This window comes from Leopardus geoffroyi, chromosome D1 (genome assembly GCF_018350155.1).
Source record: "Leopardus geoffroyi isolate Oge1 chromosome D1, O.geoffroyi_Oge1_pat1.0, whole genome shotgun sequence".
Lineage (NCBI taxonomy): Eukaryota > Metazoa > Chordata > Mammalia > Carnivora > Felidae > Leopardus > Leopardus geoffroyi.
In genome coordinates this window covers 33,946,644-33,973,997 of record NC_059329.1, presented here as the reverse complement: position 1 = coordinate 33,973,997, position 27,354 = coordinate 33,946,644, and the positions used below count along the sequence as shown (strand labels likewise).

The following is a 27,354-nucleotide window of genomic DNA, read 5'->3' as shown; positions in this document are numbered from 1 at the left end:
ACAATGAACATTGCAAACAAAAATCCCTGTGTCATAGACTTTAAATTCTACGTGTGAAGGCACAACAGACAAGAGAAATAAATAATAGTTTGTTGGAGAATAAGTACCAAAGAGACAAATTAATTAGGGAAGGGAGATAAGGAATATATATGGGATAATGAGGTTGCACTTTTTGGTAAGATGCCCAGGGAAGATCTCTCCATGAAGGTGACACTGAAATAAAGACCTAAAGGAAGTTTAGGTGACAGCCAAAATTATATCTGGGGAATGGAGGTAGGAGATATTCTAGTTGGAGGAAACAGCAAATACAAAGGCCCTGAGGCAGGAAAACACTTGACATATTTTGTTTGATTAAAAGCAAGAAAGCCAGTGTGCTAGTATGGAAGGAAGGAAGATGAATATAGTAGGAGATGGCATCAAGGAAGCAACAAAATCAAGATGGTCTAAGCCTGCAGGCCTTCATAAGTGGTTTGACTTTTCCTCTGAGTAACATGGAAAGCCATTTAGGTCAGGTGGCCTACCTTCATTTTAAAATAAGGGGGTACCTGGATGGCTCAGTAGGTTAAGCATCCAACTCGTTTCAGCTCAAGTCATGAACTGAGTACAAGCCCTGCATCAGGCTCCATGCTGAAAGTGCAGAGCCTGCTTGGGATTCTCTCTCTCCCTCTCTGCCCCTTCCTCACTCTCCCTCTCTCTCTCTTTTTATCAAAATAAAAAAATAAAATTAAAAAAAATAACCAATTTTTGCTGCTGTGCTAAAAATGGACAAAGAGAGTAAAGGAAGTGCAGGGAAAACAGTTGGGTGATATCACATCAATCAAGGTGAGAGATGCCTATGAAAGCTATAAAGAAGGTTAGATGTTGTTGGATTCTGTATATATTATGAAATAGTATCAATAGGATTTGCTCATGAATTGTATGTGGGATGTGAGAGACATATTGGGAATACAGATGATTTTTGCATTTTATCTTATCTGGAAAAATGGAATAAAAATTTACTCTTATGGGAAATATTATGGCAGTGGTAGGTTAGCAGGTGGGAATGGAAGTTCCATTAGGATATGTTCTGTTTCAATGGCTATTAGATATCTGAATAGAAATGTCAAGCAAACTGTGTGTGTGTGTGTGTGTGTGTGTGTGTGTGTGTGTGTGTGTATTAGTATTCAAGGGAGGCACCCAAGAAGGAATACATTTTCTAATTCTTTGGTGTATACATGTTTTGTTTTGTTTTTTACTATAAGAGGTTTAATATAAAATAAACATAGGAAAGGTGTGGATTGATAAATGAAAGGGTCCAAGGACTAAATTGAGGCCCTGGAATATTTAGACATTGGAAATATGAGGAAGAATAAGCAAATGAAAGCAGCCTTCGTTAGGGCACAGTAATAGTGGCTAATGAAAGTGGCATTCACACAGAGGAGGGCACAGTGAAGGAGCAGAAATTCAAGCAAAAATTTTTTTTTTCAGAAGAAAAGTGTAAACAACTCCATTAAATGCTTATTGTAGGTCAAGTAGATGAGGAATTGGTCAATAAATTTAACAACATGAAGATCATTGGTTTCCTTCATGGTAGCATTTGGTCAGTGTTAGGAAGACAGCCAGATTTGAAAAGTTTTTGAGAGAATTGGAGTTGTCTTCAGTGGTTGTTGATTTATTTGTTTGTTTTATGGGTGGAAAGAAATGGGTTGGTACTTGGAAGGAAATCAGGTCAAAGAGATATTTTTTTCTTCCTATTTTCTTTTAAACTTTGGAGAAATACCAATATTTTGAACATTATTGATGATGCAGAAGGGAGAGGTTGGTCTCTGATTAGATCAAAGACAGTTCATTTATGATAAGATAATCAGAAACAGTGTAGATATAGACAAGTGGACAACTATTGTGGTGATGTTACAGGTTAACTTCCCTGGGAAACAGCCTCCATGAGTGGAGTTTAGTGTGGATGATGGTTATTAAGAAGTGACCTTTTAATTCACCCACTGGAAGGGAGGAGGAAGGAGCAGGTGTGAGAAGAAGAATAACTGGCACTGTGATGTAGGTTTACCAGTAATCCCAGCTGATGCTAAGGAGGATATTTAAAGCTAGAATGACTTTTCAGGATTGTCTGGAGTTGTGCTAAGGTAGTCAGGTCATTATATTTACTCACTGAGCAGTTGTTGTCTGTGTGCTACCCAAGGAACGGGTATAATAAACTTGGTTGAGTGGATTCTCTGTAGCAAAAGCAGTCCATAATGGTGCTAAGAGCTAAAGGCTGTCAGTAGGACCCCCAACAGTTGGGACAAGTCCTTCACTGAAGGGGATCCTGGGCACACATTGAGTGACCACCATAGGAGGAATGTATATCAGTGATTTAAAAAAAAATTTTTGTTTAATGTTTATTTATTTTTGAGAGTGAGAGAGATAGAGCAGGGAGGGGAAGAGAGAGAGGAAGACACAGAATCTGAAGCAGTCTCCAGGCTCTGAGCTTTCAGCACAGAGCCTGACGTGGGGCTCGAACCCATGAACTGTGAAATGATGACCTGAACTGAAGTCAGATGCTTAACTGACCGAGCCACCCAGACACCCCTATCAAAAATTTTTTTATTACTTCTGTTTTTTCCAGGAAGTAGGAGGAAGAAGTGGGGGAAAGGGCAGGAGGTTGTTTTAAAAGAGAGATGTGAAAGTATTGTCTAGAGGATAGAGAGAATGGACTCCATAAATGTACTGGGTTTAGGTAGCACAATGGTCCTACTTTGGGTAGGATGGATGAATCTAGAGCAAAACTAGTCATGATCATTGATGCTCTTCTCCATTCACATTCCCTTGCCAAGAGCACAATAGGTAAAGAGTTTAATTTAACTTAGGTTGAAGTTGTGCTAGAGTAATAAATAAGAGGGAGATAGGAATAAGGAGTCATGGTTGTAGGCAAGGAAGTATTAACCTTATATAATGTAAAATAGCTGAAGAGAATAGTTAGGCCCAAATCTTGAGAGACAATCAAAAGATATATGAATTTTAGGAATACTAAATGACTTGCTGGTTTTACTAAATGACACCTTTCCCCTATCTCTATGGGTCTATAATACTCAAAATCTATGTACATTTTCTATTTACTAATATTTTGATGATGATCATGATGATGATGATGATTTATGTTTCGATGCTCAGTCATAATTTCCTGAGACTTTTAATGAATTAAGACTGATCTGAGATTGAAAAACCAAATTTGAACTTAGAAGTAAGAAAATAATAGTTTTTTATATCTTAACAATAGAGAACAAACTGATGGCTACCAGAGGGGAAAAGGGGAGTTGGGTGAAATAGGTGAAAGAGATTAAGAGCACACTTACCATGATGAGCCCTGAGTAATGTGTAGAATTGCTGAATCACTATGTTGTACACCTAAAACTAACATAACACAATATGTTAATTATACTGGAATTAATTTTTAAAGTAAAAAAAGAAAGAAACATTATTTAAGTGGAAAAAAAAAGAATTATTTATATAATTGCTCACCCAGAGTGTAGAAAGTTATGTCACATGTATAGAACCTGTGCCAGGATTATAGACTATCATCACATTAGTCAAACAAATTTTTATATAACTTTATCTTTTGAGATTATTTCACTGTATGTAGTATTCACCATCAAAGTAACTTTTTGTAACATACATCAAGATATCAAAGGAAAGACCTTAAGATCAAAAACATTTTATCACACTCTGGATAATTGATCTTTTTATAAAAGCAATTACAATTTACTGTTTTACTTGTAATGTAGTTAAAATTGTCTCTTTCAAGGCAAACATACTCTGGTGTACTTTGGTTTCCTTTTAATTAGTGAAACCTTTGGTGGATGATTAATATCTGATAATATGCCAAGTGAAAATGGCAAGCCACAGCAAGAGATTATTCATCGGACCTGTTATGTATAAGAAGGAAAAATGAGAATGAAGAAAGTTTCATTGTAGCTGTCATGATCTCTTGTAGATTTACCTCACCATACCTCTAGCTGCATCTCAATTCTTATCTTCATGTAATACATAGGAGTATATTTTTTGAGATACCTCTAATTAACCCAACTGATATTTTCATAAGCATTATTAAATAATTAACACTTTTAAAGGTGATATGATGTTACATTCATGGACTTATAACAATTATTTTAAAGAATTGTAGATTACTTCAGGTGGTGTAATAGGTAAGTATTTAAAGAAATAACCACATCTATTAAAACATTTTAAATTAAGAGTATTGTAATAACTCCTATTAACATGGAAACATGCTAATTCCAGAAATGAATTTGTCATCTTAATGGTTCAAATACTGGCTATGAGTTTTATTTCTGTTATTTAACCTTAGTGAATGCCAATGACCCCTCATCAATCAGTGGGGATAATAAGCCTTTGCCCTCTGTGCTTACAAATTGATCATAGGTTTATGAGCTCACATTTGCCAATAAGAACACCACAAAGCTTCAAGTTCCTATGGCTTTCAGTCAAGGTACCAGTCAAAAATCAATTTTTTATTTTAGAAACTATTATTAACAATCATATTTTTTGTAGAGTGTCTTAGGAAATATTTTACCTGCAGACAAATGACTATGTACGAGAAATGCTAACTCAATTCTTGCTCAAAATAAATGTAAGAATTATTTTTTTCCATTCTTCACCAATATTTTCATCTATAGGTCTATCATCTGTCAGAAAATGATTTTTCATAAGAGACCCTTGTGAAGATTATTTTTAAAGTCCTGAAATCAACTTAGTCTAACTTCTAAATATTGAATTGGTTTTGTGCTAATACATTATTTTAAACAACCACGTTGATTTTGATTTGCCAACTCACTACTTATTAACCGTGCAATCATTGTCAAGTTGCTATTTGCTCTTCACATATGTTTAGTAATCTTTAAAATGGAGAAATTAATATTTAATCTCCAAAATGCCTAGCATAGAGTGTTTGCTAGTAGCTAGTATGATTATTATTCATCTATCTTCATTTCCTCTTTTTTGTTTTAGAATGTTAAAGGTAGTTTCTGAATAAGCTACAACCAATTTATATTACAGGATATTTATATGAGACACAGAAATTTGACAGTGATCTGAGTAATCCTAATGATAACAGAAACAACAGTTAACAACAAAAAATAAAAGTGATAAAAGAAGACTTCAATATGCAACAATTTTGCAGGTGATGCAGCAAGTATTAGAAAATCTGTAAGTCATTTCTATAGAAATCACAGAAGTTAAAGCTGTGATACCCCTCAGAAAGAACACCTATCTTAGTTCTTCAATCTTACATAAGAATCTAATACCCAAATGTTAGTGATTAATAAAACTCAAGTGTCTCACATCTAAAGTGTTTTACTTGTTTTAATAGTTTAGTTTTTGTAAAATTTAAACTTAATTTTATGAAGTTTATAACTCATAATAAATTAACTGGTTTCACCACACCTTTAAGGTTAGAGAATTAATTGAGAATGCCTGGGACATTGACAGTCTAAAACTTACTAGCACCACCTACAGGACCAACTGCAATTTAAATAAACACTGGATTCCCATTCCTTCTTCCAAACACACAACTCCCATACACCAAACATTGTCACTTACTCAGAACAGATTTAAGACTAGGAAATTAAAGCCCAGGAGACAGATAAACCTCAACACTTTATTCCTAACTGTATAAGATTTATCCTGGTGCCTTGACCCTTTTTCCTCATTTCTCCCTAATAACTAACCAATCTACTGTATTTAACATATGATCATAAGATCAGTGTCCAGAACCCATTATGCACTTTCCTTCTTGCCAATTTCTTGCAACTTTCTGTCTCCAACTCTTTAAACTAATTCACTTTTCTAGGCACTGGTTTTTGAAATGTGTGTGTGTGTTTGCGTGTGTGTGTGTGTGTGTGTGTGTGTGTGTGTGTATTTATTTCCGGGGGTGAAAAACCTTCCTGTTTCCAAATTTACTCAACCCACTATACCAACCAGTGTTATCTTTATGAAGTATTTCAGGAGAGATCCCTCTTAGACCTTTCTATCTGCTATCATTATATACTTATGATTGTTTTCTATTAAAATATTCTTTTAACTATAATAGGTTAATTTGAAATGTCATAATAAACATAACAAAACGTGTAGTAAATGTATTGGAAGTTACATATATGTTTCAGAAATCATTTCAGAAATTCAATTTTAATATATTAATATCCAAATAGCCTTTTAGAGTTTATAAATTCAGTGAGGATGAAAAAAAGAAAGTAAAGCCATATAATCCCTAAAGAGATATCACACCCTTAATGCAACCACTGCCTCACAGTATGGTTCCTGTGCTGTGTCCAGTAGTAGAGTCAAAGGGAGTCAAATTAGAAACCTTGACATGCTTGTTTTCATATTAAGATTATTTATTGGGAAAAAGACAGTTTCTATCCCTAAGAATCAATACATATGAATTTAAAGCCCTGAGTCACACATATTTGAAAATGAGTAAACTTATCTTTACCAGAAGTTATTGTGTATGTTCTTAAACCACCACCAAAAAAAGTAGAATTAGAAACTCTTTCTTTTTTATCTATACAGTTTGTGAAATGCTTAACTATTTATAATGAAACATAGAATTATGTGTAAAATCCTAACACTTTCATCAATAACGAATACTTCTGTATTTATTTGCCGTTAGGCCTTCACTGTTTGTTAGTTCTTTGTAATTTGGAATGTATTTAAGAAGATTTGAGGGGCACCTGGGTGGCTCAGTTAGTTAAGCGTCCGACTTCAGCTCAGGTCACGATCTCGCCGTCTGTGAGTTCGAGCCCCGCGTCTGGCTCTGGGCTGATGGCTCAGAGCCTGGAGCCTGCTTCAGATTCTGTGTCTCCCTCTCTCTCTGCCCCTCCCCCGTTCATGCTCTGTCTCTCTCTGTCTCAAAAATAAATAAACGTTAAAAAAATTAAAAAAAGATTTGATTGTACATTCACTAAATCAGTAAATTATTGTACATATCTCAAAAAAGTAAGGTATAGAATCCCTCTTAGGATATTAAAGTTAGTGATTTATCTCCTTCATATAATTTCGGTATATTTTGTTTACTGCTTAACTCTCATCTTTTGTCAGATTAACATTAAACATTAAATTTGAGAGTCTACATTGGATTACTATGTAACATACTATTTTAATATGAAGTAATGGGAAGTTTCAAAAAAAATCTCTCTTACAATCGTGAATAAAGGAAAGAAAAGGAGAACATTTTCAAGAAACATTCTTCACCATGGGAATATATTTCATAGACTGATAATTCTGGAGCAATGTTTATTTATTAAAATATTTAACTCCTACCGTTTCTAGGAAACTATTCTAAAAATCACATCATTGATCAAGCTAGCCCAAGAAGAGGAAAGGGCCATATATACTGAGCTATGAATAGATTAATAAACAATAATAGAAATACAAATAATATATATCATTCTTTTTTAGGTCACTTTGTTTTTAAGAAAGTATTTTCAATTTGTGCAAATGCAATATAATTTAAGGAAAGACAGTTGAACCCCAATCAATGCTATAATCTTTCATACTTACAGTGGAGTATTTTGATAACTACAATATTTGCAGAGTAATCAAAATGGATGAGTATAATTAATTTGCACAAGCCATTCCAGGCTTCTATAAAATGAAAATAGCATGGCTTTTTCCCTCATACTTATAGATAAAGAATACTTTATATCTTCGTTATATTCTGCTAGAACACACAAGTCTCTCTACTTTGGAAAATTCATGCTTGGTTTTACATGCCATTCCTAGCATTACATAATGAGGCAGCAGGTTGGACACCAGGTACCCCTAACCACTTCTATTTCTCTTCTCGCTATGCATGAATGGGTTCTTTTAACAGTAGAAATATTAATATGTAGGAAATATTATAAAGAAATAAAAGGACTATTTAATGGGTTATAAATGTATTGTCTATTTTCTTCCTACACTGGCACCTTGTATGCACCCTGAATAGAAATAAAGACTGTAGAGTTGCATATAGTCTGAAAATTGTGGTATTTATATTGGATGGTATGTATTTATTTTTAAGGCCTTCCTATCACAGCTTAACAAATAAAAATAAACCTTGTCTGGATAATGAGAGAAAAGTAGGTACAAGTTATATAAGTAGTAATTCTTTAAGTTTTTCCCCCACTTTTTTAGCCTTGCATCTAAATCCTGTGTTATGTTGACAGATCTGGGAAATTTTAGTGGCCGGACAAGAAGTGCAGTCTCTGTGAGGGAAGGCCAGGGGGTTGTTCTGATGTGCTCTCCTCCGCCTCATTCACCAGGTACAGTAGGATCCCATTCTGTATTGCTGCTGCTCTTTTTTACTATATGCTCATTCTTTTAGACAGTGTATTGACTAGGAAACATTCCAGGTGAAATATGCATGACTTTCTTGAAATGTATCAGAGTATCAGCTGAGTAATTAAAAATCATATACTCTAAATACCACCGGACAGAAGACTGCTCTCCTATGACAAGATTTTTTTATTGCCATTCTAACTGTTGATTGTTGTGGCTATGTCTCTGCCTACACTGGGGTTGTGAGGAGTGACTGCTTATATTCTCTCAAGTTTGTGGAGGGAGTGGAGATATAGATAACTTAAGTCTCCAAGGAATTTCTGGATGCTGAAAGCAGGGTCTCACAGGACCCTGAAGATTTAGCTATTGTCAAGATAAGCTTGTTTTTAGTTTTTAAGGAAGTGTAAACTTTAAGTCATTAAGGCAGCCATAAACTTGTTGGCAAGTGTTACATGCTGCAGGTCTCTGACATCTATCAATGGGCCGCAGGCTGAATGGGAATTCAATTTAAACCGCATTTTTCTTGCCTTTGTTTCTTTCATCATTAATAATTGAGTAAATAAATAAAAATGTGATATTTGATTGAGATCAGTAAGAGTAACACCAGATGGTTGCTATTGTATATATGTCATAAGAAATATTAGAATGGGGGTACATAGCTGGCTCAGTTTGAGGAGCCTCCATACTGTTTACCATAGTGGCTGCCTCAGTTTTCATTCCCACCAACAGTGTAAGAGGTGTTCCCCTTTCTCTACATCTTTGCCAACACCTGTTATTTTCTATGTTGGTAATTTTAGCCATTCTGACAGGTGTGAGGTGAGATCTCATTGTAGTTTTGATGTGTATTTCTCTGATGGTGACGAGTGATGTTGAACATCTCTCCATGTGTCTTTTAGCCTTCTGAATGTCTTCTTTGGAAAAAGGTCTGTTCCAGTCTTCTCTCCATTTTTTAACTGGATTATTTGTTTTCTGGGTGTTGAGTTTGATAAGTTCTTTATAGATTTTGGATAATAACACTTTATCATTTTTGTCATTTGCAAATATTTGTCCCATTCTGAAGGTTGTCTTTTACCTTTGTTGATTGTTTCCTTCACTGTGAAGAAGATTTTTATCTTGATAAGTCCCAACAGTTCATTTTTGCTTTTGTTTCCTTTGCCTCAGGAGATGTATGTAGTAAGAAGTTGCTACATCCCATGTCAAAGAGGTTACTGCCTGTGTTCTCTAGAATTTTGATGGTTTCCTGTCTCACTTTTAGGTCTTTCATCCTAAATGTGTATGTGTAGGAATTTTATTTTGAATTTATTTTTGTGTATGATGTAGAAAAGTGGTCTACTTTCATTATTTTGCATGTTGCTGTTCAGTTTTCCCAACATCATTTGTTGAAGAGACTGTATTTTTCCCATTGGATATTCTTTCTTGCTTTGTCAAAGATTAGTTGACCATATAGTTGCGGGTCCATTTCTGAGTTTTCTTTTCTATCCTATTGATCTCTGTGTTTATTTTTGTACCAGTATCATACCATCTTGACCATACCACTGCAGCTTTCGAATATACCTTGAAGTCAGGAATTATGATGCATCCAGATTTACTTTTCTTTTTCAAGATTGCTTTGTCAATTCTGGGTCTTTTGTGGTCCCATACAAATTATAGGATTGTTTGTTCTAGGTCTGTGAAAAATGCTGATGGTATTTTGATAGGGATTGCATAAATGTATAGATTGCTTTGGATAGTTTAAACATTTTAACAATATTAATTTTTCCAGTTCATGACCATTGGATGTTTTTCCATTTCTTTGCGTCCTCTTCAGTTTCTTTCATCAGTGTTCTAGAGTTCAGAGTACAGATATTTTACTGCTTTGCTTAAGTTTATTCCTAGGTATTTTATGGGTTTTGGTGCAGTTATAACTTGGATCAATTACTTGATTTCTCTTTCTCCTGATTTATTATTGGTGTATAGAAATATAATAGATTTCTGTGCTTTGATTTTCTATCCTGCGACTACTGAATTCATGTATCAGTTCTGTCAATATTTTGGTAGAATCCTTGGGTTTTCTACATAGAGTATTATGTCACGTGTAAATAATGAAATTACTTCTTCCTTGCTGCTTTGGATGTCTTTCATTTCTTTTTGTTGTCTGATTGCTGAGGCTAGGACTTCCAGTACTATGTTAAATAACAATGATGAAAGTGTATATCCTTGTCTTTTTTCTTGATCTTAAAGGAAAAGCTCAGTTTTTCCCCATTAAGGATTATATTAGCTGTGGGTTTTTCATATGTGACCTTTATGATGTTGAGATATGTTCCCTCTAATCCTACTTTGTTGACTGTTTTATTAAGAATGGATGCTGTACTTTGTCAAATGCTCTTTCTGCATCTATTGAAAGGATCATATGGTTCTCATCCTTTCTTTGATTAATGTGGTGTATCACATTGATTTGCAAATATTGAACCCAGGAATATATCCCATATAGTGTGGATGGTGGTGAATGATTGTATTAATGTACTGTTGGATTTGATTTGCTAATATTTTACTGAGAACTTTGCATCCATATTCATCAGAGACATTGGCCTATAATTCTGTATTTTTAGTGGGGTCTTTGGTTTTGGAATCAAGCTAATGCTGGCCTCATAGAATGAGTTTGGAAGTTTTCTTTCTATTTCTAGTTTTTGGAACAGTTTGAGAAGAATAGGCATTCACTCCTCTTTAAATGTTTGGTAGAATTCTCCTGGAAAGCCATCTGGCCCTGGACTTCTGTTTGTTGGAAGAGTTTGGATTAGTGATTCAATTTCTTTGCTAGTTATGGGTCTGTTCAATTTTTCTATTTCTTCCTGTTTCAGTTTTGGTAGTTTGTATTTTTCTAGGAATGTATCCATTTCTTCCAGATTACCCATTTTTTGGCATGTAATTTTTCATGATATTCTCCTATAATTTTTGTATTTATGTGATATTGGTTGTGATCCCTGTCAGTCATGATTTTATTTATTTAGTTCCTTTCTCTTCTTTTTGGTAAGCATGGCTAGGGTTTTGAAATTTTAATTAATTCTTTCAAAAACCAGCTCCTAATTTCATTGCTCTGTTCTGTTTTTGTTTGTTTGTTTCTATATCATTTATTTCTACTCTGATCTTTATTATTTCTCTTCTTCTTTTGCCTTTAGGCTTCATTTGTTGTTGTTGTTGTTGTTGTTGTTGTTGTTGTTGTTGTTGTTTATAGCTCCTATAGGTGTAAGTTTGGGTTACATATTTGAGATTTTTCTTGCTTCCTTAGGTAGGCCTGTATTGATATATACTTTCCTCTTATGACTACTTTTACTGCATTCCAAAGGTTTTGGATTGTCCTGTTTTCATTTTCATTTGTGTGTGTATATATATATATATATATATATATATATATATATATATATATCTGCATATATATGTATATGCACACATTATACACACACATACATATATATTCTATATAGAATATATATATTTCTTCTTTAATTTCCTGGTTGACCCACTCATTCTTCATTAGGGTGTTCTTTAACCTCGATGTATTTGTGGTCTTCCCAATTTTTTTTTCTTGTGGATGACCTCAAGTTTTGTAGCATTGTGGTCAGAAAATATGCATGGTATGATCTCAATCTTCTTTTACTTGGTAACGCCTGATTTGTGACCCAGTATGTGATCTATTCTGGCGAATGTCCCATGTGCACTTAAGATTGTGTATTCTGGTGCTTTAGGATGAAATATTCTGAATATATCTGTTAAGTCCATCTGGTCCAGCGTGTCATTCAAATTCATTGTTGTCTTGTTGATTTTCTGCTTAGATGACCTGTCCATTGATGTAAGTGGGGTGCTAAAATCCCATACTATTGTTGTATCAATTATTTCCTTTTTTTAAATTTTTTTAACGTTTATTTATTTTTGAAACAGAGAGAGACAGAGCATGAACGGGGGAGGGTCAGAGAGAGGGAGACACAGAATCTGAAACAGGCTCCAGGCTCTGAGCTGTCAGCACAGATCTCATTGACCGCGAGATCATGACCTGAGCCGGAAGTCGGACGCTTAATCAACTGAGCCACCCAGGTGCCCCTCAATTATTTCCTTTATGTTTGTTATTGTTTTGTATATTTGAATTGGGGGCATAGATATTTACAATTGTTACATCTTGTTGTACAGACCCCTTTATTATGATATAGTGCCCTTCTTTTCATCTCTTGTTACAGTCTTTTGTTTAAAATCTCATTTGTCTGACAAAAGTATGTCTACTTCTGGCTTTCTATTAGCACAATAAATGTTTCTCCATCCTTTCTCTTTCAATCTGAAGGTGTCTTTAGGTCGAAAATGAGTCTCTTGTAGGCGGCATATAGATGGGTCTTGTTTTTTTTATCCATTCTGATGGCCAGTATCTTTTGATTGGAGCATTTAGTCCATTTACATACAGAGTGATTATTGATAAATATGAATTTAGAGTCATTGTGTTACTTTTTTTAAATTTTTTTTTCAACGTTTATTTATTTTTGGGACAGAGACAGAGCATGAACGGGGGAGGGGCAGAGAGAGAGGGAGACACAGAATCAGAAACAGGCTCCAGGTTCTGAGCCATCAGCCCAGAGCCTGACACAGGGCTCGAACTCACGGACCGCGAAATCGTGACCTGGCTGAAGTCGGACGCTTAACCGACTGTGCCACCCAGGCGCCCCAAGAGTCATTGTGTTACTTTTTAAGTCGTTTTTTTTCTGGAGATTTTGTCTGTTCCTTTCTAGTTTTTAATCACTTTGGGTTTTCTCTCCCACTCAAAGAGTCTCCTTAATATTTATTACAGGGTTGGTTTAGTGGTCATGAACTCCTTTAGTTTTTGTTTTTCTTGGAAAACTCTTTATGTCTCCTTGTTTTCTGAAAGGTAGCCTTGCTGGATAAAGTATTCTTGGCTACATATTTTTCCCATTCTCATGCTGAATATATCATGCCACTCCCTTCTGGCGGCTGTCAAATTTCTATGGAGAGATTGTCTGCTAGCCTTTTTTTGTCTTCCCTTGTAAGTTAAGGACTTCTTTTCTTTTGCTGCTTTTAGACTTTTTCCTTTATCTCTATATTTTGCAAATTTAACTATGCTCTGTCTTGGTGTTGGCCTGCTTTTGTTGATTTTGATGGGAGTTTTCTGTGCTTCCTGGACTTTGGTGTCTCTTTCTTTCTCCATATTAGGTAATTTTTCAACTATAATTTCTTCAAATAAACTTTCTTCCCCCTTTTCTCTGACAGTTATTATGTTTGATAGAGTCACTGAGTTCCCTAAGTCTATTCTCGTGTTCCATAATTCTTCGTTCTCTCTTTTGTTCAGCTTTATTATTTTCCATTATTTTCGTTTCTACATCACTTTTTCCTTCCTCCGATTCTTCCATACTTGTGGGTAATATGTCCAGTCAGTTTCACATCTTGGTTATAGCATTTTTTTTTATTTTGGCCTAACTAGTTGTTAGATTTTTTTTTATCTCTGCATTAAGGGATTCCCTCATATCTTCTATTCTTTTCTCAAACCCAGTTAGTATCCTTATGATTGTTGCTTTAAATTATCCCTCAAGCAATTATATGTGGATTAGATTCCTAGCTGTGACCGTTCCTTGTTCTTTCTTTTGGTATGAATTTCTTCATCTTGGAATTTTGTCTAGGCCTGTCTTCTGTGTGTTAGAAAAGCCTATTATTTTTCATGTTCCTTAATGTAATGGCTTTATGAAGAAAAGGCCATATACTTTCCAGGGTCTGATCCTTCAGAAGGTGTCTCTGGTGTATGCTTTGTGCTCTCTGCTGCTGTGTTTTGCTGCTCTTTCCCCCAGGTCAGTCCACTGCAGAGTTTCTCCTTGCCTGCATTGGTGAGAGTTTGGCCTTGTTCAGAGGGTGGTGAGTTTTATCTAGGTGTGTCTCTGATCTGCTTGCTGAAAGAAACCTGACACTATTTCCTAGATAGCTGAAGCTTTGCAGAATTCTATGGTCAGTAGATATGTGTGTGGAGGGAACTTGTGTTAGTCTTCTAGAGGAGGTGTCTACTACCCTGGTTCTCATCACACTTGCTCTAGAAAAGCAGCACTTGCTGAGTGCAGTAGGTGGAGCTTTGTGTAAGCAGTTTAGATCACCACTATTGGTGCTGTTCTGCTCACTGAAGTCAGCTTATGCCAGGGGTGGGGAAGAGAAATAGCGCCAGCCCTATCTCCCATCCTGGATAGGGGAGTTCAAACCCATAGCTGTCTGGGAAGCCTTTCCAGAGTAACAATCTCCCCCTCATGTTTCCCAGGCTTCTCTCAGATCCCTCCCTCACGCTGACTGTGTCTAGGCCATCTGGCCACCTGGCAATGCAGTACACCTGTGCTCTCTTCCAGGGATGTTGGCTAAGTTTCAAAACTACAAACTTGCAGGAATCTGGCCTCGTGGGGACCTATGCTGGGGAGGGTCTCTCCATGCTGGGACTAATGCTGGTTTGTTCTACAAGGGCTGTTGCACCAAAGTACAAGGGAATGGATTTGAGAGTAAAGTGCAGCAAAGAGCCAGTGTCCAGGTTAGCCTCCTCCAGAAGCCATCTCTGCACCTATGTTAAGGGGAAAGGGATAGTAGTGGCACCCATTAGCTCTATTGTCCCCAGAGAGGCAATGCCACCTCACCCAGATCCATTCCAAGAAGGGGGGGACCACCTCTCCCAGTGAGTGCCGGCGATCCTCAGATCTCACCATCAACTACTGGGCTATTTTCCCTCCTTCTACAGGAGCACTATAACACCTACTGTGCTCCATACCAGCCATGATACAGACCTCTAAAATTCTAGTCTTTTAGCTCAGCTCCTTATAAAATCTCACAAGAATCAGACCCTCTCATTTTCCTAGTCTATGTCTTAGGGAAAGTGTTTTCCTTTTGTGATTCCCCTTATGTTCCCCTATCTCTCTTTCTTCTTTCTCTGTATCAGGACTCCCTCCCCTCTGCGGCATCTGTCATCTTTTTCTCCTTTCCTTCCTCAATTCTCACCTTCACACTTTCTAATTTCCTTTATGTGGCCTCTTCTCTCCCACTAGTTGCGCATTTTGTTCCATCAGTCTCCAGATTGATTTCTTGGGTATTCAGAATTATTTGATATTTATTCAGTTGTTTTTGAGGCAAATCAGGCAAACCTTCCTACTACTTCACCATCTTGCTTCCCAACAATTTTATCATAATGTTGTTATGTTAAGTAAAATGTTGGAGGTAAAAGTTTACTGATATTTTTCTCTACTCCTACAAGATTATATGTTCTTTAGGGTACAAAATTTAGCACACCTAACAGCAGACATTCATTAAATTCATGTTAAATAACTAAATAAGTTTGCTTATTCTAACAGTTGAGTTTTATAGTGCTTTAGACAGTTTCTATCAGCATCATGCTGTTAGTTTATTACAACCCATATTTATTACAGGTATTTGGGTGACCTAATTCAAATATTACTATTTCAAAGTATAGCAGCTACTATAATGCAGTAGTGCTACATAAAATTATAAAAAGTTACAGATCACAGAAGATTAAATAGTATTCAGAATAAGCCCAAAGATACATGTTCTCATTACCTTAAACAGACGTACAATGCACATTTTTTGTGTGACGTAAAGTAAAAGCTAGGATTGATTTTTTTTGCAAAATATCTGTTTACTTCCCAAGAGAACAATATTAACTCTTGTCAGTAACATCTGTGAATGAAAACATCTTGATTGGATACTGAAGTAGTTATTCATCTATGAGAAAATAAATATAAATTTTTTTCTGGATTGTTAACCACACCTGCTGAAAAGTATTTTGGTTGCTTAAAAAAACAACCAATGGGCGCCTGGGTGGCTCAGTCAGTTAAGTGTCCGACTTCGGCTCAGGTCATGATCTCACAGTCTATGAGTTCAAGCCCCACATCAGGCTCTGTGCTGACAGCTCAGAGCCCGGGGCCTGCTTCAGATTCTGTGTCTCCCTCTCTCTCTGATCCTCCCCTGTTCATGCTCTGTCTCTCTCTGTCTCAAAAATAAACGTTAAAAAAAAATAAAAAAAAAAAAAAGAATAAAAAAAAACAACCAAAAAAAAAAACAAAAAACAAAAAACCTCTGTAAGTTTAGTAATTTTGAAACTCAGGGTTGTATTGTAAAGTAAAGATCTGTTAAAATGAAATAAGCCTGATAAAACCTGTAACCATACATAGACTTATTTTATGATTTAGAGGTTATCACCATGAATATTTTTAAATAAAGAATGCAGTAAGTACTACTTTACTTTACTTTAAATATGTTTTGTTAATATTATGTGCATTAACATTATCTCAGCATCTTGCACTGAAGTGGGACTTAAAATTCTTATATGAAGTATTAAGCTATAGTTAAAAATACCACTCTACAATATAATAATCATATTTTCACATTCACTGTAACAGGTAACCCTTGCAAAGTATCTGAGAGTTAGAGATTATTGTCATTACTCTTATATCTAAGCTTCACATAGATTAAGTGAAACACTTAAGTACTTAGTAAATGATGGAACAAGGATTTCAATCTTTGATACGTTGTTTACCATATAATTTACATTTGGTTAAAGCTATACTAAAACATTCATAGTATGAATAGAAGCAAAACTTTTTTAAAAATGGAATTATAAGCCTCTCAAAAATTCTTATTGTATTATATAAAAATTTTAGTATTTTTTCATTCAACAAATGTTTATTGGGTACCTACTATATTTTAACTAATGAGTTTAGTCTATTTATATTTGTTTGTATCATCTAAGTTTGTACTACTTAGTATGCTTTTTCTGTTTTTTTTTTTTTTGTCCCTTTTTCATGTCCACTACCTTCTTTAAAGGGAGGGATTAATTATATTTTTCCCTTCTACTCATTTCAAAATTACAATGAATCAAATGAATCAAATGATTCATTGACTATTTAAAGATTGTATTACTGTGGTTCTCAAACATACAAGATCTTAGAAGAACCAACCTTTAATGTATCTATCTTCTAGATGCCCAGAAAACCAGGGGCTCTGTGGTTGTTAAAAAGAAGAATTTATCCTTAAGAGAAGATAGCCAGAATCTTTATTTGGCATTTCTGTTATTTGCAGAGAATTCTAACAGGTCTTGAGACAAGGAATAAAAAAACAAAAATAAAGGTTGCAAGCACTGTCCCAACAGTCTTTGAATTCAATAGGAGAAAAACCAGAGTACACAAAGCTACTTGTAGCCAGGGATAAATCATAAGAAACATATTTCAAAAACCTTTTATCATTTTTCCTATTTACTATCTAGACCCCTAACTTATTCTCAATTCTACTAGTCTAGTACCATTTTTCCTTGATGATCTTATTAAATTATGCGGGATTGAGTCCCAGACAGAATAAGTCCCCAGTCCTTGATATATCAGCTTTCTTGAAATTCCAAATCATGGACACAGGTCCAACTCTCTCAAACATGCTCTCCATGCCAACCAGTCCCTCTACCATTACTCTTTTGATCACATGTCACTCATGAGGAATGCTAGTGCTGAACTGGTCTCAGAGAAAAGGATAATAAAACCATAATAATTGATTACCAAAGAAGCACCAAGGAAAGTGGATTAAGGCATTATGAGAAGATTTATAGACAAAAAATTATTTTCTTTCTTCATACTATGTGTTTTCAGCCATCATAGACTATAGCTGAATTTAGAAAATAAATGAGCTATAGAAAAGCCTATGTCTGAGCATACACCAAACACAGGAGCATAATGTACTTGGTTGCCCCTTTAATACTTTCTAATTTTAATCTTGTTGTAACATAATTTATTCAATTTAAAAAAAAATACTCAAACAGCAGTTGACACTGGAGGATTAAGGGCCCTGGTCCTGACCCAGATGCTAAACCCTAGGAATACTTCAATGCCCCATAGGCCTGAGACTCCTTCCCTATGAAGTATTGGTTATGATAGAGCTAAGGAACCCTTCAGTTCTGTCTAAGCTGTAACATTTTAGCTGAGATGTTTTCTATTAAAGAAAAAAAAAGAGTTTTTGTTTTCTCTAGATTGAATACATTTTTACTTCACTGTAATTAAAAACAGGTAGGTTCACCAGCCTTAAACCCATGGAGGAAACTGATATTGTACAAGTAAACAAATAAGAAAAATAATAATGTTTATTTACTTATTTAGAGAGAGAGAGAGAGAGCTAGAATCCCAAGCAGGCTCTGCACTATGTGTGCAGAGCCCAACATGGGACTTGAACTCATGAACTGTGAAATCATGACCTAGGCTGAAATCAAGAATCGTACACTCAACTGACTGAGCTACCCAGGCGCCCCAGCAAATTTAGAGAACATAAATACATGCCCCCCAAACAGTGTGATGAAGAAATACAAGATAGTCTCTGCTTTCAAAGAGTATACTAACCATAATATCTCACCTGGGATTTGGACTCAGACAGCCAGGGATTCCCATCCTAGCTCTGAAACTTTCTATTGACTTTATTTGTTAAATGAAGCCTTATTTTAGCTATAAAGAAGGAATAATAAAAATTGCCTCAAAGAATTGTAGCAAGAATTAAGAAATAGTTTATGTAATGCAATTAGCCCAATGCTTGGAGGATAGTGAGCATTAAATTCATTTTTGTCTTGAAGATCTGTCTTAAAGAATCCTCTTTAAAACACAATTTCTATGAGAGAAGTGACACCTTAAATCATTATCTGCTAACATTAATTACCATTTGGCACGGATTAGTTGACATCAAACTGACAAAAGGCAATTGTAAGATGAGGAGGGGCACTTGGAAATGTGAATCTGAAGGTCTGAGAAGTGAAAGAGATCACTGAAAGGAAAAATGAATCCTGACAATAAAGTAAAAGGACACTAGGTATCATTGCTATCTTCAGAGAGCCTCTTTATCCTAGGATTGCTGGTACCAGAAATTATCTCCTTAGGGCACATCTATATAAAATGGGAACAGAAATTTTACAAAAGTGAAAATGAAATATTTTGGTTGATACTTTTTTATTAAAAAATTACATATTACATTATAAAATCTGTCTCATAACTTTAAAATTCTGTAACAATCATAACTATTAGGAAAAAAACTGCAAGTGTTTTTGGCATTCTTTTTCCTATAAAATAGTAAGATAGATTGTCACTCTATGCTTCATATTTAACTTTGTGCCAAGATCACAAGTAAGTCTGTTTTTTTTGTTTTGTTTTGTTTTGTTTTTTTATGTTTACTTATTTTGAGACAGAGAGAGACAGCGTATGAGCAGGGGAGGGACAGAAAGGGAGACACAAAATGTGAAGCAGGTTCCATGCTCTGAGCTGTCAACACACAGCCCTAAGTGGGGCTTGAACCCACAAGCCAGGAGATCGTGACCTGAGCCAAAGTCGGATGCTCAATCAACTGCGCCACCCTGGCACCCCTCATAACAAGCAATTCTTAAAAAGTAATTGGCTTGAAAATATTTGATAAGTTCAACAATTTTCTCAAGACTTCTCAATTATTTCCAGTCACTATTATGTTGAAACATGTGGAGTCCATATTCTTGCAGTTTCTGGTACTTCATCATATCTTCATTGATTAGTAAATAAGGTCTAATGAAAGGAGACACTTCTCAAACGTATCTTTATTAACTTCGTGACAGCCACAATTTTGCAAAATGTGCAGTTTCACTTTGCAATATATTAGTGTTGTATTCTAATGTGTTATAAATAACTGACCAAAAAGAGATTAGCAAGATGGAAAAAGATAGATTAAGTACCTAAAATGTTGTGATTAATTTTAAAAGTAACCAATCTGTCTTTATTGTCATGGGATTATGATTTTTCTTTCCTAAAAAAATCTTGTAATCAAGTAGACTTGAGTTAAATTATTAGGACTCAGGGAATTCTATTATTAAATTCTGAAGAGGGTCAGCTATCTCATTAGGATAAAGATTAGGAATGAAAACCAATTTTTTATATTTTCCATGTAGTGTCTTATTTAATCTTTATCCCTGCTTTGTAAGTTTATTATTGTTACCTTCATTATACAAATGGGGATTTTGTGCTCAGACGTAACTTGTCCAAAGTTTTACATCTAATAAATAAAATGCCAGAGATTCAGGCTTGTGTAACTCTACGTCCAATGTCCTTTTGACTATATCATATGGTCTTTCCACAACATCATTGTGAAATTTTATTGAAAATTAATTTTCTGTCTACAGAAGCCACTGGTTAACATGTTTATTACATTAATTCAAATGAATTAGTAATTTCATCAGTTACTTTTATTGACTTGGCCAAATAGTTAGCTGAGTTAAATATTCTGTACTGCCAAAATCAAGTATATAAATAATACATGAAAGAAAATTATGTGTATGTAGACATTTTAATATTTTTACCATGTCTCTATCTCAACAGTAATTTAAAAGGCAGACAGAACAGGTGAATATTCAAGTACATTGAATAAAATTATAGAAAAATGAGAAATTTTTATTTTTTTATTATTCATGTTTTCCTATGTGAGTATTAAAATAATAATACAATTTTTATACCCTTCAATTACACACAAAAATACTGTTTCAACCCAAAGTACGTTATCTGGTGAAGTATTTGTTACAAAAGGTTTAGGGGCGCCTGGGTGGTGCAGTCGGTTAAGCGTCCGACTTCAGCCAGGTCACGATCTCGCGGTCCGTGAGTTGGAGCCCCGCGTCAGGCTCTGGGCTGATGGCTCAGAGCCTGGAGCCTGTTTCTGATTCTGTGTCTCCCTCTCTCTCTGCCCCTCCCCCGTTCATGCTCTGTCTCTCTCTGTCCCAAAAAAATAAATATACGTTGAAAAAAAATTTTTAAAAAAGGTTTAATTAGTTTCTGAACTTGGTGCTTATCAACAGGTACAAATTGACATTCCCTTAAAATTTTCACAAACCTGTTTTAAAGTATATGCCTTTATTCTTTTCTTGCATGAACTGTTCTTTGTTTCAATATGTCCTCTAGATGTCACGGAAAGGAAAATTCAATGTGTTTTAGAGTATTTGGTTTTTTTAACTGTATCTGACAAAATTTATACACAAAAAGCCAAATATCAGAAAGCAAACACTTCAACCTGAGTTTGTTGCAGAATATTTAGGCACAGCAGAAAAGATTTAGAAACTGAAATAACCCTGATCTTGTTCCCTATATTTGTTTGGGATTTCTACATGCGAAACTTGAGTTTATTTAATTATGTTTGGTTATTTAATTGGATTTGACCACATATTCCCAATTTGTTAACATAGTCTATTTTTTTCCCTCTCTATGAGATACTCTACACAGAAGATGTGAGAAATAGTGGCTCTGGAGAGCAAGCTGCTTACTCCTTAGTTTGGACAAGGCAGTAGAACAGTCAGTGAAATTAGTGTGACAAAATACAGCCTTGTTAGATTAAATTGATGAGTTTATAAATTTAAAGCCTTACATTTTTTGAAATATTTAATACTCCTTTTTTTAAATTTTTTTAAATACTTTAAATTCATTTTGAGGTAGAGATAGAGAGAGTACGAGTAGTGGAGGGACCGACAGAGAGCGAGAGAGAGAATCCCAAGCAGGCTCCTCCTTTCAGCACAGAGCAGGGGTCAAACTCAGGAACCATGAGATCATAACCTGAGCCAAAATCAAGAGGTGGATGCCCAACTGAAGGAGACACCCAGGCATCCCAATACTCCCCCCCCCCCCCCGCCGCTTTTTTTTCACATTCTGTGATGTACCAAAGAAATTTTACCTTCTCATTGACTCTGACCCAATAAAGGAAGATGGTAAAAAGAAACACATAATGGAGTCAGATAGCTGGATGTAAATCCCCATTATACTAATTGCTAGAAAGTTGGTTCAGAAGGGAAGGAATAAAATTTACCCTAGCCTCAGTTTCTACCCTTGAAAAACGGTAAAATAAGAGCCTTGAAATTATAGAATATTTTAAAACAAAATAATATATTAGTATTATTTTCCCCAAACTTCTTCTCAGGTAATTAAACAATATAATAGATCTTTTAGAGAAACAGACAACCATCACATTGATTCAAAAAAGAAAAGCCAAGGAAAACAAAAGCAGATGCCGGCTTTAGATGAAGACCCTTTAGCACAGAAAATAATAGTTAAGCAACAATGACAAAGTCCAGTTCTTTGCTTTCTTCTCTGGGAAATCTTACTATTCTTTGTTCATACTACATTTAGCTCACTCAACTAAGCACAACTTTTCAAAGTTGAATTCCTCTCAGTCAGGGGTTAGCAGCCTTTTTGTATTAATAGCCAACTAGTAATTTTTTTTTTTTTTTTTTTTTTTTTTTTTTTTTACTTTATGTTCCCTATGATCTCTGTCACAGCTACTCAACTCTGCTTCTGTAGCATAAAAGTAGCCACAGATAGGACAAAAATGTATGAGGCTACCCATGCTGTAATAAAGCATTATTTGCGGCATATAATTATAGCATTTGAAATCCATATACTTTTCATTAATCTCTTCCATTTTTCTCAGCTATTTAAATATATAAAATCTATTTCTAGCTCATGGTCTATAAAGAAGCATGCAGAAAACCAAAATTATCTTCCCATGCCTTTTTTTTTTTTAAGATAATATCACTTTTCCCCTAATCCTTTGTGACCCTTCCTTCTTTTTACAATATCTATGCTGGTATGGGGGCAGGGAATGAAAATACATAATAACATCATCATCATCATCATAATATACATTATTAGCACTTCTCGGTTGCACATGTCACAAACCTAACTCAAAATAGCTTAAGCTTAATCCAAACAGGGAATGTATTGGAGGATTTGACTCTGTCACTTACCAGCAGAGTGACCTTGGGGAAATAATATAGTCTGCTTTTATCATAATTCCTTATTTTCAAATTTGCACCTATATGTGGTAGTTGAAAAGTTTCAATGAGATAACATATGTATGGTGCTTAACATAGTGCCTACTGCATTGTAAATATTCCATAACTTAGTGATTGTGGTGATACTTCCTTTACTTTATCTCTTTATAATCAACTAAGAAAAGATTCATTCTTTTCTTGCCTATACCTTATCAGTATTCTTAAGTGTCTACAAATTTTCCTCTCTTGTCTGATTCCTATCACATACTCCACTGCATGAAAGTCATTTCTGACATCTTTCTTACTTTATATGGACAGCTGAGGCAGTCTTTGCATCTTTGTATCTTTTATATGTCTGCAAACATGGTCTTGAATGTATCAGGTGCTCAATAGATACAGCTAACTAACCTTAAACCAGTTTATAAGGCTAGTTAAAAACACCCATCTTCAATACCTCATTTCTGCATTTTTCAGAAGGTAAATTATTAATCTTTATTATTTTATTTTCAAGAAATGTAGTGATGTTGTTACTTAATCATATTTAACATAAATCTTACTGTAGAAAAATACAAATAAATAGACAATGTTATCATCATTTTAGGAATTTTGACTAATGCTCTTAATTGGAAAATTTGAATCATTAATACTTTTTCTCTTTATTTTATATCACTTACTAAATATAGATTACTTTAATTAGCTATATTAATGTATACATTAATAAAGTTAATTAACATATAATGAACATCAACAATTTTGTGTACAATTCAATGAGCTTTAAGAATACAGAATGGAGGGGCGCCTGGGTGGCTTGGTCAGTTAAGCATCCGACTTCGGCTCAGGTCATGATCTCACGGTCCGTGAGTTCGAGCCCCGCGTCGGGCTCTGTGCTGACAGCTCAGAGCCTGGAGCCTGTTTCAGATTCTGTGTCTTCCTCTCTCTCTGCCCCTCCCCTGTTCATGCTCTGTCTCTCTCTGTTTCAAAAATAAATAAACGTTAAAAAAAATTAAAAAAAAAAAAAAGAATACAGAATGGAGTGGCACCTGGGTGGCTCAGTCAGTTGAGCATCTGACTCTTGATTTCAGCTCAGGTCATGACGTCACAGTTGTGGGATCAAGCCCCAGGTCTTCAGGCTCAGTGATGACACCACAAGTCTCTGCTTGGGATTCTCTTTCTCTCTTTTTCTCTCTCTTTCTGTTCTTCCTCCCTCATGATCATGCTCTCTCTCTCCCTCTTTCTCTAAACAAAGAAACAAACAAACATTAAAAAGGGGTAAAGAATGAAGTTATGTAACCACATTCATAATTTTGACAAATATTTCCATCTTCATAAGAAGTTCCCTGATGTTTCTTTACAGTCAATTTCCTCCTCCAACTCTCACCCCTGACAGTCATTGATCTGCTGTCTATTCTTAAATTTTGTGTTCTCCAAACATTATTTTAAAGAAAATCGTACAGCATGTCATCTCTTGAGCGTGGCTTCTTTCATTGAACATAGTGTTTTTAAGATTCATCCATGTTACTGAATCAGTAGTTCATTTTGATTGTTGGATATCCCATTATCATAAAGTACCATGGTTTATTTATCCATTCACCAGTTGATTATGGGCTGTTTTAAAATTTAGATTATTATGAATAAATTTTCTGTGAATATTAGAATATAAATCTTTGAGTGAATAATATATGTTTTGTGTGATTTTTAATTTTATATTGCAAGTATATACATAATATATATTTTCTTCATGAACATAAATTGATTTTAGTATTTATATTTGTGCAGCTCTGTGAAATTCTTGTTCCTACTCTTGTTGTGTTGCTATCATTTTATGCTTGAAAAAAATATCATTTTATTTAATGCTAATATCTATTGTTTGCTTCCTTTTGTAAAGCCATGTACATTTTTCTTTTCTGTACATACGTAGTCTTTATAGCACACATATTTATATTTTCTTCTTTTCATGGTTAAGATTCCTTCCATTTCTACTTGGGAAAAAGTGGAGGGTGATTAATGTTAATACCACTTAACTGATCATACCAATAACAGTGGTGCTGTGTATTACATTAGTTTCAGGTGTAAAAGTGAGTGATTTGACAAGTTAATTCATTATGCTGTGTTCACCACAAATATAGCTACTATCTGTCCCATTACATAGCTATTACATTATCATTGACTATTCCTTACATTCTCCTTTTTTATTCCTGTGACTTACTCCTTCCATATGGAAGGCCTGTATCTCCCTCTCCCCTTCACCCATTTTGCCCCATCCTCCTCCAATCTGGCAACCATTAGTTTATGTTCATAGTTCTGATTCTGCTTTTTGTTTATTCTTTTTTTTTGGAGGGGGTTCCATTTATGAGTGGAATCATATGGTAGTTTTCTTTCTCAGTCTGATTTATTTCACTTAGCATAATAACTTCCAGGTGCATCTATGTTGTCTCAAATGGCATGATCTCAACATTTTTATGGCTGTTTAATACTGCATTGTGTATATATACCACATTTTCCTTAACCATTCATCTATTGATGGATACTTAGGTTGCTTCCATGACTTGACTCTTGTAAATAATGGTGCAATTAATGTAGAGGAGCATTTATTTTTTTTTTAATTAATGTTTTCATTTTCCCTGGGTAAATACCCAGTAGCGGAATTATTGGAACATATGATATTTATATTTTTAATTTTTGAGGAATTTCCATACTGTTTTCCACAGTGGTTGTACCAATTTACATTCCCACCAATAGTACACAAGGCTTCCTTTTTCTCCACATCCTCGCTAACACTAGTTGTTTCCTGAGTTTTGTATTTTAACCATTCTGGTAGGTGTGAGATGATATCTTAGTGTGGTTTTGATTTGCATTTCACTGATAATAAGTGATGTTGAGCATCTTTTCATGTGTCTGTTGCCATCTGTATGCATTCTTTGGAGAAATGTTTATTCATGTCCTCTGCTCATTTTTTTATCAGCTTGTTTTTTTGTTTTTGTTTTTGTTTTGTTTCAATGTTAAGTTGTATGAGTTTTTTATATATTGTGGATATTAACCCCTTATTGGATATATCATTTGAAAATATCTTCTCCAATTCAGTACATTGTCTTTTTGCTTTGTTGGTTATTTCCTTTACTGTACAGAAGCTTTTTATTTTGATTTAGTCCAAACTATTTATTTTTGCTTTTCCTTGCCTTGCCTTAGGAGACACATTTAGAAGAATGTTTCTATGGCTAATGTCAAAGAAATTAGTGCCTGTGCTCTCTTCTAGGATTTTTGTAGTTTCAGGTCTCACATTTAGTCCTTAATCCTTTTTGAGTTTATTTTTGCATAGGATATTAAAAAGCCATACAGTTTTGTTCATTTACATGTAGCTGTCCAATATGTGTGTCTATTTCTGGAGTCTCTTTCCTCTGCTATTAACCTCTGTGTCTGTTTTTGTGCCGGCATCATACTGTTTTGATTACTACACCTTTGTAGCACACCTTGAAATCAGGAACTATGATACCTCCAGCTTTGTTCTTTCTCAGTATTTCTTTGGCTTTTGGGGGATCTTCTGTGGTTCCATACAAATTTGAGCACTCTACTTGTTCTAGTTTTGTGAAAATGTTATTTTGACAGGGATTGCATTGAATCTGTGGATTGTTTTAGGTAGTATGGATATTTTAACAATATTAATTCTTCCAATCCATAAGCATGGAATATCCTCCATTTGTTTGTGTCATCTTCAGTTTCTTTCATCAGTGTCTTATAGTTTACAGAGTACAGATCTTTCACTCCTTTAGTTGGATTTATTCCTAGGTATTTTATTCTTCTTGATGCAGTTGTAAATAGTGTTTTTTTTTTTTAATTTCTCTTTCTGCAACTTTGTTGTTAGCATATAGAAATGCTACCAATTTATGAGTATTAATTTTGTATCCTGCCACTTTAATGACTTTGCTTACTCTCTCAATTTTTTGGTGGAATCTTCAGTATTTTCTATCTACAGTATCATGTTGTCTACGAATAGTGACAGTTTAACCTCTTCTTTACAAATATGGATGTCTTTAATTATTTTTATTGTCTGATTACTGTAACTAGGACTTTGAATAGATGTTGAATAAAAGCGGTGAGAGTGGACATCCTTCTCTTATTCCTGACCTTAAAGGGAAAGCTTTCAAATTTTCACCATTGAGGAAGAGGTTAACTATGGGTTTTTCATAGATGGCCTATATTATGTTGAGGTATGTTTCCTTTAGCCCCATTTTGTTGAAATTTTTTGT

The 27,354-nt window shown here is 34.8% G+C and overlaps 1 protein-coding gene across 2 annotated transcripts in view; it reads left to right on the top strand.

Annotated features, from left to right (window-relative positions):
- The window catches only part of CNTN5 (contactin 5), a 1,378,474-nt gene that overhangs the window by 922,571 nt on the left and 428,549 nt on the right, over positions 1-27,354 (top strand). For both annotated transcript variants that reach the window (XM_045483542.1, XM_045483543.1), the window contains one exon: positions 8,196-8,291. In XM_045483542.1, coding sequence (XP_045339498.1) covers positions 8,196-8,291 — 96 coding nt within the window. The remainder of the gene's footprint in view (positions 1-8,195; positions 8,292-27,354) is intronic.